At 43.3% G+C, this 19,763-nt stretch overlaps 1 protein-coding gene across 4 annotated transcripts; it reads left to right on the forward strand.

The window, feature by feature from the left end:
- Positions 1-984: 984 nt before the first annotated feature.
- Positions 985-17,329, forward strand: cbarpb (CACN subunit beta associated regulatory protein b). 4 transcript variants are annotated; one of them, XM_022191759.2, is made up of 11 exons: positions 985-1,057; positions 1,929-2,153; positions 2,977-3,049; positions 4,226-4,374; positions 6,274-6,335; positions 8,528-8,690; positions 9,110-9,281; positions 10,442-10,594; positions 11,063-11,300; positions 11,769-11,958; positions 13,000-17,329. In XM_022191759.2, exons 3-11 carry the CDS (start codon positions 3,002-3,004, stop codon positions 14,501-14,503), a joined length of 2,679 nt encoding a protein of 892 aa, XP_022047451.1. In that variant the 5' UTR covers positions 985-1,057; positions 1,929-2,153; positions 2,977-3,001; the 3' UTR covers positions 14,504-17,329. The 4 variants fall into 4 exon arrangements, with proteins under 4 accessions (XP_022047451.1, XP_051803106.1, XP_022047452.1 ...); XM_051947146.1 differs by lacking the exon at positions 1,929-2,153 and having other exon boundaries at positions 991-1,057; XM_022191760.2 differs by lacking the exons at positions 985-1,057; positions 1,929-2,153 and adding an exon at positions 2,160-2,386.
- Positions 17,330-19,763: the final 2,434 nt, after the last annotated feature.

The raw sequence follows: 19,763 nt of genomic DNA on the forward strand, positions 1-19,763 counted from the left end.
AGGAACATGAACCCATCAAAGCACCACTAAAGAATGCACGGTGACACCTTAGTTTAGAAAAGAGGAATTAACCTGGTTTAGTTCCTCGATTTCTGTTTGAAACAAGTACCAAAACCACCAGGAGATGGCACTAAAATTCTGTAATACTGGCTGCACAGGCAACAACAGATATGAACCCACCAACCTCATCTGTGGATGAAGCTTTTGCTCTCAATAGACTGTGTCATGTATCCCACATTCCTTAAAGTTCTGAACTAAAGGTCTGAATAGTTTTGTACCTGAGAGACTTCAGGTTTACATTTTTTTGGAGGGAAATTTGCAAGAAGTTTCTTGAAACGTCTTGGCACCAAAATCCTGTGATACTGGCTGCGCATGCAACAACAGATATAGGCCCACTAACAGACATATGCACACATTTTAAAGAACAAAATGCATTCAACATTATTAAAGTAACTTTGTGCCAAAGATCTATGTAAAATACATCTTAAAAGAGCATTTCCTCTTTCAGTGACATATTTATTGCACAAATATTGACCAAGGTGTCAAAAATGCATACTGTGAATCGAGGACACACACGCAGGTATACATATTCTTCATAATACTGACAATACTACATAAGCTCTTCTGTTTTTTCCCCCCTCACAGCTACAAACTAAAAACAAATCAATAAAAAGCTAAAAAAATCCGTTAGCATCAGTGAGAATCAGAGCTTTTACAGTTGTAATGATGTCAATTGCAGCAGGCAGTGGTTTACATTAAGAGCAGGCTGCCAGGCTTCCCCTCCTCTGACGCAGCTGCAGACTGACTGAGCATCAGGATGATTTGGTTTTTTTATTTTTTTCATTTTTGTGAAAAACCTTCCATCACTCAGCTTTACCTCACTCCCTGCGTCACGTGGTGCGGCTCTGACTGGGGTGGTGGGCGTGTCTTAAGCGGCGGGGTTTCATTCATAAATACTTTTAGCTTTAAAGTCCACATTAAAGTGCTCACGGAAGACTTTGGTGTTATTGGCTTCGCCCCCTTTCCACTCGTGTCGTGGACCAGGCCAGCAGAGTAGGTGAGTCCGTGTTTGTGGTCGGACAAGTAGTGTGTGTGTATGTGTGTGTGTGTGTGTCGCTGCCACCGGACTGATGGAAATCAGAAGCGCCTGTGAAATATCTAGACGGCTTATTATAACGTCGCTGATCGGAATGTAGCCGAAAAATCGCACCATCTGCGGTCAATTCCCCACTTACAAGTATAATGCGATTCTTACATCCTAAAGATTTCATCGGCTTAAACCTCCAGAAGAAAACAGCTTCTAGAATCCTTTTATTTTGGGTGAAAATACTGGCGAGCAAAAAGCGATATGCTTTCTGTTGTGTTGTATCCCTTAATTTATGACATGTATTCATATCTAGTATAGAGGGGCATTAATTACTAAGATATACCACGAAATCCAAAAGCGAACGCGATGCTCTCCATGATACCAGTAATGCAGCTGGTATAGACGGAAATTTTGTTAAGCATGACGGGATACGGCATTGCTGGGACACCCATGTCTCACCATCTGCTCTGGCAGCTCATCAGTAGAGCAATCTTCAAGGTTTGGTACACAGCAAAAGTACGCAGATCCCAATAAAGTGTGAGGATACATTGATTTAAACAGCTTTCTGTAAGAAATATGCTGTTTTCCCTTCTATTTCCGGCAGACTGTGACTACATGCTGCATCTTATTACCATCTGGTTACTAAAATAATGGTTTTTTTAATCACATTTATCTAAAAGTGAACATGTTCTGTTATGCATTTTTCTATAATCATCAGCATAAGTGGAAGTCTGTGAGGGATCTCTGTGCATTTGTTGAATGCAGCCACTTATGTAATGCACAACTTAACCACGCAAACACTTGAATAATCCTTCCTCTTTGGATTTATGCTTGATATCAGCCATGCAGCACCGCCATCCTGTTGCTCTGAGGCCAGTGGGCCAGCCCTGAGGAGGGGAAACGCTGCTGCTGCTGCTTCTGCTGCTGCTGCTCAGGCTTCAGTCGGCTGGGTGAGGCTGAGGCGGCTCGAGGATGCAGCAAGGGAGCTGAGGAGGAGACTCCTGAGCCTACAGCCCCCGACACACACATCCAGAGCTGCTGCTGCTGCGCACTGCCCTCCATCAGGGTAAGACCACTGTGGCTGGTTAGAAAGCAGGATGTGGTGCGAGCACTGCAAAGGAAAGCATTTCTGGTCACAGCCCGGCGTGCTTCCCGTAACAGTTGTCAGGCGGCGGTAGAGGCAGGGAATTGAGGCAGGAGTAGCTCACAGGTTGTGGCGCTGAAGTTGAGTGCTGCAGTGACTGGCAAGGCGAGCGAGGAGTGCTGAATGCTGCTGGCATGTTGCTTCCCTCTTGCTGGGTGAGTAGATCTGTCCAGGATGTGTGTGTGTGTGTGTGTGTGTGTGTGTGTGTGTGTGTGTGCGTGCGTGCGTGCGTGCGTGCGTGCGTGCGTGCGTGCGTGCGTGTGCGTGTGTGTGTGTGTGTGGGCGTTTGGTGCTGCAGTAGCAGTATTAATGGCTATGATCTGTCAGAGCATAGCAGCGGCGGCGGTAGTGGAACTCAGCTGCTGAAGCTGGTGTTTCTCTCTGTTGTGTGTGGGCAGATTGAGAGTCGTTGGGCTGATATGGAATTATGGGTGATGATTTACAGCCGAGATGCATGCATCTTCAGTGGGGTTGCATGCATGCGTACAAACACACAACATACATATTAGAATATTAGATTTCTGCCTGTTCTTGCAGCCTTTCACTGTAACATTCTCTTGCTGCAGAATGTAAATTTTCTGTTCTCCGTGTGACTCTCCTCAGCTTGCATGTCCAGTACATCTAGATTTATTAACATGCAAAGTGCAGTACATGTGGCGGTTTACTTTGTGATTTGATGAACAGCTCCAATAACAGTCATTTCCTTTGTATGTTTGTGTGTGTGTGTGCATGTGTTATCTCTCAGGGGGACTCTCTAGTCGGCCTGGACCATGAGCAATGAGTCTACCGTCTGGAACATCCTACCAGAAAACTCCACAGTAAGTCTGCCTTTCACCACTGGCTAATTCTCAAACTTCCTGTGTGTGTGTGTCTGTGTGTTGTGTGCAGCTCATCACCAGACCCATACTTCGCCTTCATATTCTCCTCTGGCCGATTGACTGGCTAATAGAGAACATCCTGACCTGGACCTGAAATAATTAAATCTCTGATCTAATCTCGGCTTTAATTTCCCCCTCGCACCGAAATTACAGCGTGATGTCAGAGTCTAGCGCTCATTAACACTTCTTTCCTCGCAGAGCTCAGCCAAACACTCCACCTATAAGACCATCATTCTGATATCGAAGGTCTGTTATCGTTATATAACCCTCGGCTGTCAGGCTGCTTTGATACTCTGTAAAAGAGCGAAAACCGCTGTTGACCTCCAGTCTCCCTCTCATTTTGCCATCTATCATTTTATTGAAACCATTTCTGTGTTTGCAGCCAGCATGGACAAAAAGAAATCTGCTGCAGGAACACATTTTTGCAATTGCTTCGTATCTGTTCATGTGGACAGAGTGAAGTTTTTCCAGAGATTTTGGACGACTCTAACTGAACATTGTTATGTAAAACAGTAGCGTCCACTGCTGCTGCTTGTGTGTGGTTAATTCCCTCAGCTGCAGTCCTCCCTATGAGAGTTTTCCCACAGCTAAGGTACACTATAGACAGGTTAATAGCCCTGGCATCTATTGATTAATTGCACTGTGGTATTTATAGATCCACTTTATGCAGGCCAACCAAGCAGTGGGGCTAAATCAATCTTATAAGCTGCTTCCGTGGAGGAAAAAAAGTTTCAATTCTAGTCGTGGTATCAGGCACATCATCTTGCAAAATAAATATCTGTAAATCACTTAAACTGAACCTAGAAAGTTCATGCTTCTGTGCAGTGTTGATTCTTTTTGTGTGTGCTTTTGCCCTGTAAGGCCGACATGGCTTATTGATGGTTTTATTTTTACCTCTGGTTCTGAACTTGGTAGCATAAGAAGGTGAAAGAGAGTGGAGGTGTTTTTTTTTTTTTTTTAATCTCTGTCAGGTCAGAAAGTTACAACATAAATCATCTTTGAGAGCTTGGAAGCTTTTATGTCTTCAACAGCCACATAATGTGATCAGCATCCATCTATTAATAGCTCAATCTATCTCGCTTATGATATCTTTGTGCCCTTTTGTACGTTTTGTAGGAGATCCCGTTCGAAGCCGAGGAGCAGCAGGATGGCTACGTGCTCCTCCTGGTGATCCTCTCCATCTTCTTGGTAGGGACGCTGATCTTCATCTCCGTCTTCCTCATCGCTTGCCGTCGCAGCTGTCGAGGAGGGCAATGCTGTGCAAGGTGCGATACAGGAATTATGTATTCACTCCAGGTTTTTTTTTTTTTAGCAATTCACCCAACCTCATCATCTAGAGTGACTTTTAATTTGTGCAGCACATAAGCTCCAAGAAGCTCTAAGGAACCAGCGCAGTTATATTATAAGTTGGGTATTATAAAAGCAGCAGCTCTGCAATTTAATAAAAGTAGTGCTGTAATGAATGATGACCTTATAAAACCTGTAATGTTCACTTTTAGTTTAATTCTGCTGATTTTGTGGCTACAGAGTGTGCTGTTGTATTGATTTCCATGATTTTTTTTGTTTGTTTCCTGGTGTTATTAATCCCTCGAAAACCTCCAAATGATACAGTCTAACAAAATACCACCAAACTCTACATCCCACAAAGTTAAATCAACACCACTCCCACGCAGTTCCAACAACAAAAAGTGCAGATTAAACCGCAGATCCAGGTGCACAGGTGCAGCATGAAAAGTACGAGAGCACACACCATTTGTTGATAGAAGCTGTTCTTTCCTGAGCTTTTGTGCAACGGCTACTTAGAGACAGACTGGTATTTATATTAAATTTGCATACATGCATAATAGATAAAGCCCATCGCGGTTGCAAATGAAGCCAACAGCAGTTCTTCAGCGTGATTCCATTAAGAGGCAGAGAGCGAGCCATCAAACAAACGGAAGCATCTTTACAATCAAAGAACTGCAGTCGGTAATGGGAAACTAATATTACCCTATAGAGACATGTAAGCGTTTCAAAGCAGGACAACAGGGTGCACTGGCTCATTATACGTGTCTGCTGTGTGAGTGTCAGGACCCCCACAGGGCCAGTTATGAAAACACCTTACATTCAGTATTCACTCTCATTTATTTGTGATTCATCTGTGTTTATTCAGCAGTCAGATGGCTGACCCTGGAGGCTCTTTGTCCCTTCGTACGGCATCATCACGTATCCTCGAACACATAAGAGCAGAGCAGCTAGATGCAGATAAACAGAGAGCACAGAGGCTGAGGCGTGAAAAGGCTGAGGGAGCGAGCGAGAGGAGAATCGGGCAGGCTGGTACAAATGATGAGTGTAATGAGATTTCATAGCAGCCATCGGCAGTGATTAATCTTGCGTCTCAACCCAGCGCACGGAGAATATACACACACACACACACACACAAACTCTTACACACACATTAAACGCAGTATGGAGGAGAAGCAGGAGCCACAGAGGAAATGAAAGACAAGGAGAAGCACAGATCTGGGTGGATAGAAAAATCCCTCAAGTCACTTAACACCCACACACACACACACACACACACACACACACACACACAACTCATAGTCGTGCACAAAGAAATCAGATGGAGAGAAATGACTGGGAAGAGCTTTCGGTTTCTTCTTTCTGCCTCATCAAGTAAATCCTGTGCATGAGATTTTTACGAAGCACCGTGGAGGATCAACCGCTATTAAAGATGTTAACAAAAACTGAGAGGTTTGCAGAAAAAGTATAGCAGAAGAGTAATACCCCTAAACAAGATGAGTGGAACCGTGCAATCCAATAAAGCGCCGTGCTTTATCGGGCCAAGAGGTCCCCCGGCCCTCAAGGTTATCAAGTTACTGGCAATGATTTACATTGATTTATACAGCCAGGGAGGCAGCCATTTAGACAAACAGCATAGTGAATATTCACTCCTATCACCGTACCCTTGCGCTTGCTTTATAAATGAATCTCGAAACTGTTCACCTGTAAGTGCATTGAAAAGTCCAGGTGTCCCTGAGCAGCAAGGACAAACAGCCCCGCTGACTGTAAGCCTCGGTAGCCCATGTGGCTGCCTGCATCTGCGGGGTCCATCAGATGAAAGACAGACTTCAGAGGTAATCATGTCACAGGATTGATCCGAATGTTTTTGTGTGCCCCAGGGCCAGCGATGACCCTGAGAAAACCAACACCACCTACATGGAGGAGTCTCAGCCCACCCACGGTAAGAGGAAAATGGACAGAGAGGAAATGTAGCAAGGGAGGGATAGAAGAAACTGATAACGAGGCGAGTGACTGAGTGAGGGAGGAGTAATGGAGACAGGGAAGCTGGGAAATGGACAGATAGGACTGATGGAGGCAGGAATATTTTTACCACGTCAGCGCAAATGTGCAATGTTTATTCCATTAAAATATTGTGATCCCACCCCAATTAGTTTAAGTAGCTGTGCCATTCCTGGAACACATTTTGACAGTTTGGAACCAGTGAAAGCACTCTGTGTCCAATGAAAGATGATTTATTAAAAAGCAGCATCAGTTTGGCACCAGATTGCTTTTGTAAGCCCTTTTGTTTAGTTTTCCAGTCAGCAGTTTGACATATTATCATAGAGATCCTCCACAAAAATGTCTTAACATCAAATGCTTGACCTCAGTTTGGTTTAGTCAGTTCAAATATATATATAGCATAGTACACTATTACAGTGTCGTGGTCAATTTAATTAGGCTTTTTAAAATTAAAAAAAAAAAACATAAAAAGACACATTAGAGTCTTGACCTAATGTGCCATGTGAGGACCCTCTGGCAGCTCAATTCAGCTGCATTCACATGTTTACAGTGTGCATAAAGAGTATTCACCTTGCTTTTCATCACTGAAACATAGTTATGGTTTAACTTGGCTTTTTCAACAGAAATTTACAACAAAAAAAATCACTCTTTCATATCCAAGTGAAAAGTAACTGTGGTTCACTTATGATCGCAGTGCAACCTGACAGTTTAGCAAAAGAGAATGAGGTTAAATTGCATTGCCAGATATGCAAGACTGATTGAGACCTGAGACTTGAAGATGGTAAATACTTACGGAAGCACTTATTTTACATTTTAGATTTTTAATTATTTCGCTTTGCTGTGTAGAAATCCATTTCCACTGACACAAATGAGTCTTGGGGATTCAATGTTGAAACGAATTCCAAAGGGTGGGGAGTGAACACCACTGAAATGCATAGTATAGTGCTCCAGATATACTGTAAGCTGACTGGACAGTAGTTTTCAAAGTATTTTTGGGCATTGTTTATTTTTATTACACAGCTGATGGTTGAAACGTGACAGGAATAGAGTGGGAACAGATAGTACAGGACGTGCATCTAAGGCCCCATGGGGGACATGGATTAAGGACTTCTTGAGTGAATATGTGACTAAAAATCACGTGTTATATGACCCAAATTGCACATACAAATCAAGACTAAATGTTTATTTATTACTGAGGGGACCATGAATGTCTGTGTCAGATTTCATAGCAACTCATCAAAAAAATTGTTGAGACTTTTTACTCAAAACCACTTATATCATTGTGGTACAACAGGAAACGTCTGGGGACCACTTAAGACAATGGGGTATTTCCTCTGGGGACCATGACAGCTGATTTCATAGACATTCAATTAGACTGGATGAGTGCAAAGTGTAACCAACTGATGGCAGTAGAGTAAAAATCAAGAAATCATCATCAATTAGTGGGTTCCATCCTTTGGGGAGTAGGAATGTTGCTCAGAAATTCTATTTTGGACTGAAGCAATGAACCAACTGACCAACATTACTATACCTGAAAACTCATTCACTTAAATTAAATAAATTACATTTGCTTGATCAAATAATATGTGACTAAACATCATTGTGTTACATAGAGCAAATTACTTGTACAAATCCAGACAACGTCTCAGTTTAATTACTTCTGAGGGGACCATGAATGTTTCTATCAGATTTCATAGGAATTCATCTGAAAACTGTTGTCATTTTCACTTAAAACCACAGAGATCATTGTGGTCCAGAAAGAAAAGTCAGGAGACCACTAAAGACAGTGGGGCATTTCCTCTTGGGAGCATGACTGCTGATTTCATAGACACTCAGAAATGACACCGAATGAGTGAAACCTTTAGCCTGATGATGGCAATAGAGTAAAATTCAAGAAATCCTTAAAAAAAAGTGCAATTCATCCTTTTGGGAACATGAATGTTGTTCAGATATTCCAGTTTGAACAAAAGCAATGAAATGATCAACAGACCGATAATACTACGTCTGAAAACTCTAAATTCACTCACCTACTTCAAATAGATTACAATCAACTATAAAGTGTATTCATAAAGTGCACTTCATTCATCTACCTACCTGATTAAGTGTCTCTTGTCTCTTTATCATTCTGGGTAGACATCACCATCAGGGTGGATGAGTCAGACTGCCTGTCCATGGCCAGCTCTCACGACCAAGAGACGGAGCGTTTCCTCTCCACAGGCCCCACGGGTCGTCGTGTCTCCTTCAATGAGGCTGCGCTCTTCGATCACGGCAAGAAGACCCAGGAGAAGGGGCGCAGGTCAGGAAGTCAACACACACAGCGAAACCCACAATATGCTAATGATTCAGCTCCCAACACTCATTAATGTCTGTGAAAGCCATGTTTTCTGCTGTCTGAGATCAAAGGAACATTTTACTGCATTTAACTCACTTCTGCGTTACTTTAGGCTAAATTCAGAATGATGTATGTATGCTGTGCACCATTTCTCATTATTTCACTGCCCTACTTTTCTCTTAAAGCTCTCAGCATGATATGCAAATTCTTCAAAAGGAATTATTCTGCAGGGCTAAATCCAAAAGTCACATATCTCTTCTTGCCTGTTTGTCTCTTGAGGAAGGATAAGCTTTATGACTTAAAACTTAGGAAGTGTGTGCAACTTATGTCTCATCTTGCCAGGATTCGTAGCTTCTTATTTTACTCCTTGTTGTCCACCTCAGGTACACTCTGACCGAGGGCGACTTCCACCACCTGAAGAACGCCCGGCTGACTCACCTCCACATAACCCCACCGGCCCTCAAGATAGTCACCATCCATGAGTGTGACTCGGCCGAGAACACCATCACCGCGACGACGCGCCCCGTCGCTAAGTCAGCGCTTTCCATCTTCCAGGTAACAGCCGTGACCTGCTGTGTATCATTAGTCTTGACCGGGGCCAATTAGAACATCTTTCACTTGGGTCTGCTAAAGGAAATGTATCGACCCAGTGTGCCCTGTGAGGTCCCTCCATCTGCTCATTTCACCTGGATTGACTTCACATTTACAGTGCCTACAAAATGCATTCACTCTGCTTAACATCACTGAATAATTGTCAGTACAACTGGCCTTTGCTGATTTGTTGAATTTACAAAAATGACTCTTTTATGCCAAAGTGAAAAATACGATTGCGGTTCACTTACGATCACCATGCAACCTGACATTCTTGTCTTATTATTGTACATTTTATATTTTTGATTGACATTACAGTGTGAAGTTGTTTTTTTTGACATCGCCATTAAAGAGTCTATTTTTCTGTAGATTCTTGGCCAAACTCCAGACTATATTGACCATGATTTACTGTTAAAAAATAATAAAACAACATTTCCAGTGAATGAATGCTTTTTATAAGCACCATACAGTGGGTTTGGGCTAGCATACTGTTGTTGCACCTTTATTTTTTTCCAATATTAATATGCCTGCATGATATCCTTACACATTTGCCAGGATATAATCCAAAAATGCTTTATGCTATCATCCACACGAGAACTTTGCAGCTCCTAGCGTCACACAAATTCTCAAACTTTTCTGTTTCATTGTATGAGCAAGCAAATGTTGAGAAAGCGTATTTCTGTCTGAAATCATTTCTTTAAAAAATATTTTAGAAAGTATGAAACATCACTTAAAAGCAAAAATCACACCACCTGAAATATTTTAGATTTGTTGTTGAACTTTTTAAAAGTCACAAATAATCACCCCTCTTAATGTGTTTTTAATATAACTGCAGTTGTGGAGGTATTTTATATTTTAACTTTTAAATTTATTGACATTACTTTGTAGAAGACAGTTTTCACTTTGACATAAAAGAGTCTTGATGAATATTGAAAAGCAATAATAGAAAAAAATTTCAAGGGTTTCAATATTGTTTACTGGGACTGTAGCTAAACTGTTCAATCGCACGTGCTGGGATGACAGATGGGGAGGGAATTTGGATTTGATATTCAGTCATAAATGTTATCTAAAAATGAAAGTGGACTACTGAATCATTTATTTTGTGTCTGTGTGCTTCCCTTCAGCCGATGCTGTGTCCGCTACCACAAACAGCGTTGACAAGCCTCAGTGTCAATCCTAGCGGTGCCCTCCCTGGAGATACTCTCAACTCTGTGGTGGATACCAGCTTTTGTATGAACACTGTGGCTCTGAGCACCAAGGAGCCGAGCTCGACCTCTGTAAGTGACTTTATACCATTGTAAAATATACAGTATTTCACTCCTCCCGAAAACTAATTGGCATTCCACACAGCGCTTTTCTCGCTTAAGAGCCACACATTAAAAACACATGAGCACAAATACCTCGCACGTACTGAGTATGCATACAAATTACCTGCAAGAGCTCATGTTTTTAAAGTCTGAGCCATGTAGAATCTAGGTCAGCCTGAAGTTTGTGGAGTTACTCATTAATCATTGGTAGAGTGATACATTTCCTTAAGTCGGTCAGTCTTTACACCCACTAGTGAGTCATTCACACCGACATCAGAGGGTCATGGAGCCTGAGGGAGGACCAGTAAGGATGATGGCTGATGGGTAAACATGGAATCCTGTGTGGAACATCACTGTCAGACAAGATTATGCACAGTCTACTACTCTTGGCAGGTTTCCTTTCTGACCACGTTTCTTTCTGTCCCTCTCTCTGTTCAGATCGAGATGATGGGAGTTGGACCCCGAGGCGCAGGCAGCAGTGTCAGCGTTGGGGAAGGGGCCGCGGTGGGGAGCGCTGCCTCTCCAGCCGGGGGCGGTTCAGGCAGCCAGAGGCCGGTGCTGCAGTTCTTGACTAAACTGCGGCGCCATGCTAGTCTGGAGGGAGCCAGTCCCTACTTCAAGATCAAGAAATGGAAGCTGGACAGCAGCCAGAGAGCCTCGAGTCTGGACACCAGAGGTAATGGATTCTTGATGGTGTATTTTTACTGTATTATTTTTAGAAAGACCTAATGCAGCCGTGATGTGCGATAATGCTGTGGTAAAATGTTCTTTCTGACGTGTATTTCTTCATTTTAACCAGCATGCTCTAATAGTAAACAGACAGTGGTTAAGCATGAGGCTCCCGCAACCAACTGTGCGCTGCCTTTTCACTGAGTTTGAGATACGCACACACAAGCGTAATAGACAGATGGCTCAGTGACGCAAAGTTTGGTTGTTCCAAATCAATTTGAGCCCCTGAGTAAATCCTTCCTTCATCCTGTATACACATCCTCCCCGCTCACTTCTTTCTCTGTCATACCAAGAGACCAAAAAAAGATCACAAATCCAGCTCCCCTGCCCCACCCCGTCTCTCACAGTTGATGGAATTAAGTGTAACTTCACTCCTGCTGTCACACGACTGGTATAAACTCACTGCTCTCGCCAGGCTCTCCGAAGAGGAGGCAGTTCCAACGCCAGCGAGCCGCCAGCGAGAGCATGGACCAGGACGACAACGATGCTCACCACATAGACCTCATCCAGTACATCGCCCGCACCCAGGACGTCGCCTACCGTCCCAGCCAGCCCACCACACGCCTCCTCTCGCCTCCTTCCACACCACCCCCCTCCCTCGGCAGGTATCTTTAATTCCCTTGCCATTCATCCTGTCCACTGCTTTGCTGCCTCATTTCTTTACTGCAGCTAGTAAAACCTGTGCAATGATTTATAGTAGGCCTAAACCTCTAAGTTCCGATTCTCCACCACTTTGCATTCACGTAAAAGTGCACTTCTGTGAAATGTAAGCATCAAGTAAACTGAACTTAAGAATCTTCATTGTCATTTTTCAAGTAATTGCTTTCCTCTGACACTTAATTATGTTAAAAAAAAGACATAATGCTGAATTACTAGATATTACTTTACCACAGTCTAATCTGTTTATAAGAAGAGCCTCGTAAACAAGAGTTCTTTTAAAACCAATTCATGATTTCAAACCACATGCTGGGGATTCCCAGAGTGCACTTTTTTCCCCCAGAGTGGAGTAGAGAATTAGGGCATGGGGTTAATATCTGGCATCAGGAACCATTCCATCGCTGACATGGTCTGATAATGTCATGATGTCCTCAAAGGGACAAAGGTCACCGTGATGCTGGTATTTGTAGTTCTGCAGCTATATAAATCCACATTTTGCAGAATATTAAGTAATGCAACAATAATAATCAGATCTAATTCAAATATTTTGTTATGTAACTTTTCTTTTCGAAGTTGAATATTAGATTAAACTAAATCTGTATTTCCTGGGGGCTGATATTTATTGTTGAAAATAAAATCAATACCAGAAAGCTGCCATGAGGAAAGATATTTTATCATCCTTTAGTGATTTTGAGTCATGCTATGTTCTGATTAATAAATATCCTTTAAATTTGACATCCTAAGATGAGCCTCTGAGAACCTGCTGAGCTCACGTGGCTTCAACTGTGAGTTCACATTCAGGACATGCACCAGCAACCATTGCAAGCCATAAAAATCATTCTGTGCATTGTGAACACAGCCATGTCTCAGATGAACGTAGTTAAACGCTCTGACGATGACACTCCTGTTGCGTGTCTTTTTGTTTCTCCTTTTCCTCCTCATTTCTTTCATTTTATCTCGTCTCTCCATCCCTGTGCTCCACACTACAGGGTAGAGGTGGAGGTGATGGTGGAGCCCAGCTGCAGCCATGGAGGACCAGGGGTGATTGGCTTGTCCCCTGATCCTCAAGAGGAAGCACGATCCATGGCAAGAAGGGAAGGCGCCAACCCTTTGGACCCACTCGACCCCCAGGATCCCCAGTCACTTTACAGAGACATCTGGTCATTACGTGCAACACTCGAACAGTACGCCGCCTCCGACCAGAGCAGCAACAACGACAGGAACTCAGTCTGCAGTGATGCTGACAGTGTGTGTTCGCTGGGCGGACGCACCGAGACAGAAAGAGGAGGCCTCCCCAGCTACCCATCCCAGGATCTCGGGGATGAGGCAGAGGGTGGAGAAGATGACAAGGACTTCTTTGCGTACGTCGATGAGAGGTTGGGAGGGAAGGAGTCAATAAAGAGGAAACAGGGAAGCACAGAATCAGAGCGAGGGGGCAGCGATGGAGAAACAGGGACTCGCAAGTTGCTGCAGATGGACAGCGGCTATGCATCAATAGAAGCTCCATGTCGAGGCCCTGAAGACCTGCGACTGTTTGGAAGCAGCAGCATCAGCGGCAGCCCTAAAGACAGAACAGCCCACGAGAAAAGACACCATTTCACCAACGCAGGGCGAACGGGTACAATCGGTGAGAGTTTTGAGTCTCATCTCTTTGAGGAGGAGCCTGAAGAGGAGTTGCTGTTGGGTGCCAGTGGGGGAGTTGCCGCTGAAGCGAGTGCTGGTTCACTGAGTTGGTTCCCATACGGTCAGATGCTGACTCCTCGAGAAGCTGTGCAGCCTCCACCTGCACCGCTAACCCTGCACCGGCGAGACTACAGCATAGACGAAAAGACAGACGCGCTCTTCCATGAGTTCCTCCGCCACGACCCTCAGTTTGACCAGCAGGAGTCACCGCTAAGAAAGCACCGTTCCCGAATTCACCTCCGAAAACAGTGGCAGCGGCACAAACAGTGGAGCGACCCTGGCATCCGACACTTCCAGTCCTCCTTTGAGAGACAGCGAACCCCTCTACGGAGGGGCGACAGCGTAAACTACCCCCTGGACACGAGCTATCACAGCACACTGCCCCGCATTGTCAGCGCTCCGGACGAGGAGACCAGCGACGGGACCGGCAGCACTCCAGACACCCCAAAGTTAGAACCCACAGAGGATGTAGGGAAGGACAAGGAGCAGGAGGACCACACATCTTCATCTCCTCCAACTCTTCCTACATCTGTCTCAGAAAAAGATGGCGTTCTAGTTGAGCAACCCGACCCTCAGGAGGACAGCAAACAGTCCGGACACCCGCCCGAACCCCTGGACGAGCGCTCGCCCCCTCAGCTGCCCGACTCCTCAGGCTACGGCCCGCAAACCATCACGGCAGAGATAACGGACAAACTGACTGCTAACCTGGACGAGAGGCTGTACACGGGCCTTCGCAGGACCAAGGAAACAGCCACCGAGTGCGTGATGGTGACGGCCACGCACGCCTCTCCGGACCACAGCCCAGTGTAGCAGGGCTCCAGTCGTCCTCCTCGTCAAACCTCGCTCCTCCTGCTGACACACACTGTTCTCTCTGTTTGGTCTGTCTCGCCTCAATTTAAACATCTCTCTGGTGTGTGACCACCACCCATAAAGAAACCATGCAAAATATGCTTTACATCAGTTACACAGCTACTCCCAGATAACCTCAGATACAATCGATCCACCATAAATGCATCCGGTCTCTCTCTGTATTCAGTGTTAGCATTACAGAAGCTGTTCAGTGTTGCCATTTTACAAGCAAAATACAAATCAAAATAACCGATGAAACAAGCTAACATATCAAAAATCATGTTATTTTAGTAATAACGGCTTCCTCATTGATTGTTTCTGTGTCTGTGGTCTATTTATGTCTCTACTGCTGTCTTTCTTGTCTCCAGTAAGAATAAGTGAAGCTGAAGGCTGGTGTGGCCTCTTTTCCTCCTTGATCCACTGTGAAACCAGGTGCTATTAGACAAGAAGAAAGCTACTGAACTAGACACAACAGTCACCTACAAGTCCTGTGATCCTACATAATTGGATAATGTGTAGTTTTATCATATTTGTGATGGAAAAGATATCAGAACCACATGAAGCATCATTTCCCTCGATGTCAGCCTATTTTTGGATTGTCTAAACCTGAAAGTGCATCCCAAAAAATAGAAGATGTAACTCGCGTCAAGCTAATCAGACTGGTTGTTTTAGATCAGTGGTTCCCAAAATCTGGGTCAAGACCCCTGAAAGTGGTCGCCAAATGGTAAAAATGCCAGAAAAGTTCAACCCACTATTTCTCCTTCTGAAACGGAAGATGTCTTTTGATTCAGCGTGTGACTGGCTACGGTGTTTGCTGTTTTTGGCTGAAAAATGCTTCTCAGCTTTTGTGACAAATATCTTGTTTACTTTTTATCAGTTTGTTCAATGAGTAGTAATATATTTTTGTACGTCTGCATTGCTTAAATGACAATGAAAACTGACAGTGTGGCGGGTTTGAAGAGGACACGTCCTGCACCAACAGACAGAACTATCAGACTAGATTCCTGCACTTGGGTGTAGTTAGTCGCAGATTTATAACAGCAATGTGCAAATCCATCAGCTATGACTCTTAGTATTTTGTGCATCAACTGACTTGTGCACAGGTTTACAGCCATGACGTGGGCAGTTACATTAAAGCTTGTTATACACGCTCGCTGCTCTCTGGCGAATTTATAAGAAAGGCATGTTTTCTCGTGCACGGGACTCACAAGACAGGCTTTGTTTGTCCACATATGACATTCTTGTTTCCCTCCTCCTCCTCTTCTCCTGAGAAAGTTACCACTGCAGCAGATGCCTCCCTTGAGGCCTGAGGACTTCACTTCCTGCCAGCTTATAAAACCAAACCGAACAAAGACCGTATTTATATTTAACTCCACTTAACTTTAACCTTCAATCACATCGTCAGATTACGTCCGGCAGGCAAAGAATGCAAGCAAGGGGCAGAATTATTTAATAATAATCCACTTTTACATCCTCAGCATCCGCAGCAGGTTGATTGTAACCCAGTTTTGCTCATGAAATGTATTTCTCCGAGGGGCTGCAGGGCTTTTTTTTCTCTCTGTCCTACGTGCAATGAGGGGATCACTGCAGAAGATGGAGTTGAATATTAATCATAGGAGGAGAAGGGAAGTCCTCCTGGCATCCTCTGTCTCCCCCTCACTTCCTCACGCTTTAAGGTTACAGTAAACGGAAAGCCAAGCAAATATTACCCTGCTTTCTTTGTTTGGGTGGATGATGATGATGCTGCCTAGATTAGATCTTTCTCCCGTGCACGACAGGATTATCCTCTTGTGGCTAAGTGGACTCCGAGGCAGCAGCAGCGTTGCTCATTAGAGAAACAATGACTGAGATGAAAGGAGGCATTCTCAAATGAAGAGCATAGAGCTGAGTGATTTTTACTTTTTTTTTTATTGCCCTTCCGTCTTTCTTTCAGGCAGTCCCCTCACACACTCACACACGCACTGAACCATTATGTCACCATTAAGAGACACAACTCTCTGGCACAATTTTGTTGATGCTAATTAGCAGGAAAGGAATAAAATATCAGTCATCCCCCACTCCCGGTTACAATGGAAGTGATGATAATTAATCAGCAAATTCTGGTGAAAGAGGAAGCGACATTTATCAAAAGCCAAAATGTCTCAGAAATGAGTCAGTAAGAGAGGATGAGACTACAGCAACCACAGAGAAAATAGCCATGACTGAATTCAAAGCAGTACATTTGTACAAATATTCAAGTCTGCTGTGTATACAAGCACAAGGTCACAAGAGCTAGACTAAATTGATGTCCTTTGTTACGTTTAGACAGATGCTGTTTAACTGGGGACACTGTTGTAAATGGTGTTTGTATACTAACCAGTAGCCTGTCAAATGCATCGATGCATAGCCATGTGTAGGTCTGCATGAGAGTTAACATTTTTAGTACAAATCTTCATGTTTTCTCAGACTTATGGTACAAACTGATCAAGTCCATAGTTAATGCTCATTTGTTTAAAGGCAGAAGTCAAAACATTGGTATGACTAGAGATTTTGTACTTAAGAGTCATGCTAGGATGCTGTAACTGACCAGATTTTGTGAGATTTATCTCTTTGAAAGTAGAAGTATTTCTGTATTCCTTGCTTGTTAGTATACTGCTTAATTTCTCAACGGAAAAAAAAAAAGATGAGCTTTCTTAACTTTGCTTTTGTTGATCCAAATCTATTGAGCCTTGAGGGACCAAATCATTAAGAAAAAAGTGTTATTTTAGGGTTGTTTTCCAATCTGTGAATAAATGAATGAAACAAAAACAGGTTATAATGTGCCTTATTTCAAGGTTGTAAATGGAGGCGTGGGAATGGAGTGCAGAGACGGTTCCCTCTCATGAATCTCATTTCATTTTTCTCCGTTGCTTAGGCTCGTATTGATTTCTTGCCTCTCCTCATCACCTCCTCCAAATTAATTGGAGAGAAAAGCCAAATCCACTGTGTGAGCTACAAAGGGAACTTCTTAAATGTTTGCCTTCTTGTTTGCAACTTCTAATCTGTCCCTTTGGTCTCAAATAGGGCTGCAGACAGTTAGGAATAACAGTAGTGAAATACAGTCATTGTGAGGCACTGCTTTACCCTACTGGATGCTTGATTTGATGGTAATCTTAGCAGAAGAGGAACACATTGTGGAACACAATTCATCGCAAACCCCTCATCACCGCACCCTCTTCAATGAGTTAACATGCTCACATTTGCTAATTGCACTAAATACAAAATACAACTGAGGTTGATGAGGATTTAATTAGTTGGGAGGTAAACCAAATGTTAGAAAAATTCATTCAAATTCAAAATTATTTTGACCTAATTACGGCGCTAAATGAAAAGTTAAGTGATTACCCAAAGGTAATGGGGGATTTTCCACTGCTTAGAGAGATACTTTACTCAAAGCCCCCAATGTCAAGCTCAGAGGAAAGCCTACAAATAACCAAAATATGATTTATCCTCTGGGGGCCGTCAAATTTTTTGACAAAATTACATGACAATCCATCAGCAGTTGAGATACTTCAGTGCGGAACAACTGGTTGCTTTCAATCATCAAACAAATTCTTGGAAGATTGAAATAATCCCAAAAGGATTAGCACTGGGGGGAAAAAAGACTGCAAATTATCTTCATCTGAATTAAACTGGCCACAGCACACTACCGGCTAGCCATTTTAGCCTAAATTAATTATAAATAAACATGAAAATTGAGTATTTGCAGGCTAATAAATTATTTTAATCTTGTTATTTTGTACTGAAACAAGATGGGAGTTGACCAGCATGCGCTCGTCCATTCAAATGATTTCTGAAAATAGAACTACAGTATATCCACTTTTGATTCCAGCACAAGAACTCTTTTGGACCATCCATTTTAGCATAATGCAGCAACACTGATTACTTGTTCGGCATGGTGTAAACACTCATTAAATGTTAAATAAGTTAGAACTGGCAGCCTCTATTAGACTGGGCAAGTTCAAAGGGTTGGAGTCTTTTTCTTACCACAGTCACATCAGCAATTGTCCAGTCAATGAGAATTTGGTTGAATGGAGAGTAATCGACCAGTCGACCTGAAGACTACAGCCCTGGATCAAATATTCTTGTTTTCTCAGTTGCCCAGAGAGGAATTCAGTTCTGACTTTTTAATTAACAAGACATCACAACTCGCTACAGCTGCAATGACGAATGTGAAAACTACTGGAGACTGTGTGTAAGTGTGTGGGTTGAGCTCTATGTAAAAGAAACCTCCTTAATAGTCTCCACAGAACTGACACATATGGGAAGTGATGGAAATGGACTGACTTAGATTAATGTTAAGTCTTCCTGTACAGGGACAGACTTGTCACAGTAGGAGCCTTATCAAAGACGGGTTAACGCTAGCCTGCAAATCAAAGCTATAAATCAGAGTCGTGACAAAGCAGAGTGCGGATGGAGAAGTCTGCAGGGAGGCATGCACACACACTGCAGACTGAGGGAATTTCTCTGCATCAAAAGGCATGCATTTTACAAGAACTGAAGTAAGAATATGACTACATGTGATTGTATATAATCATATTCTTTTGAATTTTATTAATGCATGAATGCTCATTAAATATTCTTTCAAATCAGCTCATAAAAACAGATTGAAACATGGAACAGACTCTATGTTCTCCTACCTCAAGCTGTATCATTTCATGTCATTTGAAAAAATCCAATTTTCATAACACTGTCATAACCACATAACCACTGTCCGTGACTGATTTGATGCACTTTCTTTCCACTGACGAACTGCAGGGTGAACGGAGCAGACTGAAACAAGCTGCATTCATTCATTGAAACAGTGGGATGTGGGTGTAGAGCTTTTGGGAAGCCGACATTAATCGTGCCTGAAAGAGGGCGACGGTGTCAGACTGCCTCTCCTCTGTGCTTGTTTCACTCCTTTGCATCATCCCCAAAGCTCGCCTTCATCACCGTTTCCATTGTGTGTCAGCCAATCAGTGAGCCCGACACCTCAGCAGGCAGCCAGCTGGGGAATTGTAAAGGGGTTTCCTTCATTATGTGCACATACGTCATCATCGATGCAGTGTGGCAAACCCAGTGACACATCCACTGAGGTTGTTCACAGACTGTATCCATTTCAAATATCTGTCAAGTCACCAAACTACAAAGGGGGGGGAGGGGGGGGTTATAATGCACTCATTGTGTCAACACATATTGAAGATAAATGTCATTTCTCATT

The sequence above is a fragment of the Acanthochromis polyacanthus genome, chromosome 4 (assembly GCF_021347895.1).
Source record: "Acanthochromis polyacanthus isolate Apoly-LR-REF ecotype Palm Island chromosome 4, KAUST_Apoly_ChrSc, whole genome shotgun sequence".
In the NCBI taxonomy this organism is placed as follows: Eukaryota; Metazoa; Chordata; class Actinopteri; family Pomacentridae; genus Acanthochromis; species Acanthochromis polyacanthus.

What these genes read in the sequence shown, in the direction of transcription:
- cbarpb (XM_022191759.2), top strand. Translation starts at nt 3,002, where the DNA reads ATGAGCAATGAGTCTACCGTCTGGAACATCCTACCAGAAAACTCCACA. An exon ending in ACCCAGGAGAAGGGGCGCAG is followed by an intron (nt 8,691 to 9,109) that starts GTCAGGAAGTCA and finishes TGTCCACCTCAG; the next exon opens with GTACACTCTGACCGAGGGCG. An exon ending in CCACCCCCCTCCCTCGGCAG is followed by an intron (nt 11,959 to 12,999) that starts GTATCTTTAATT and finishes TCCACACTACAG; the next exon opens with GGTAGAGGTGGAGGTGATGG.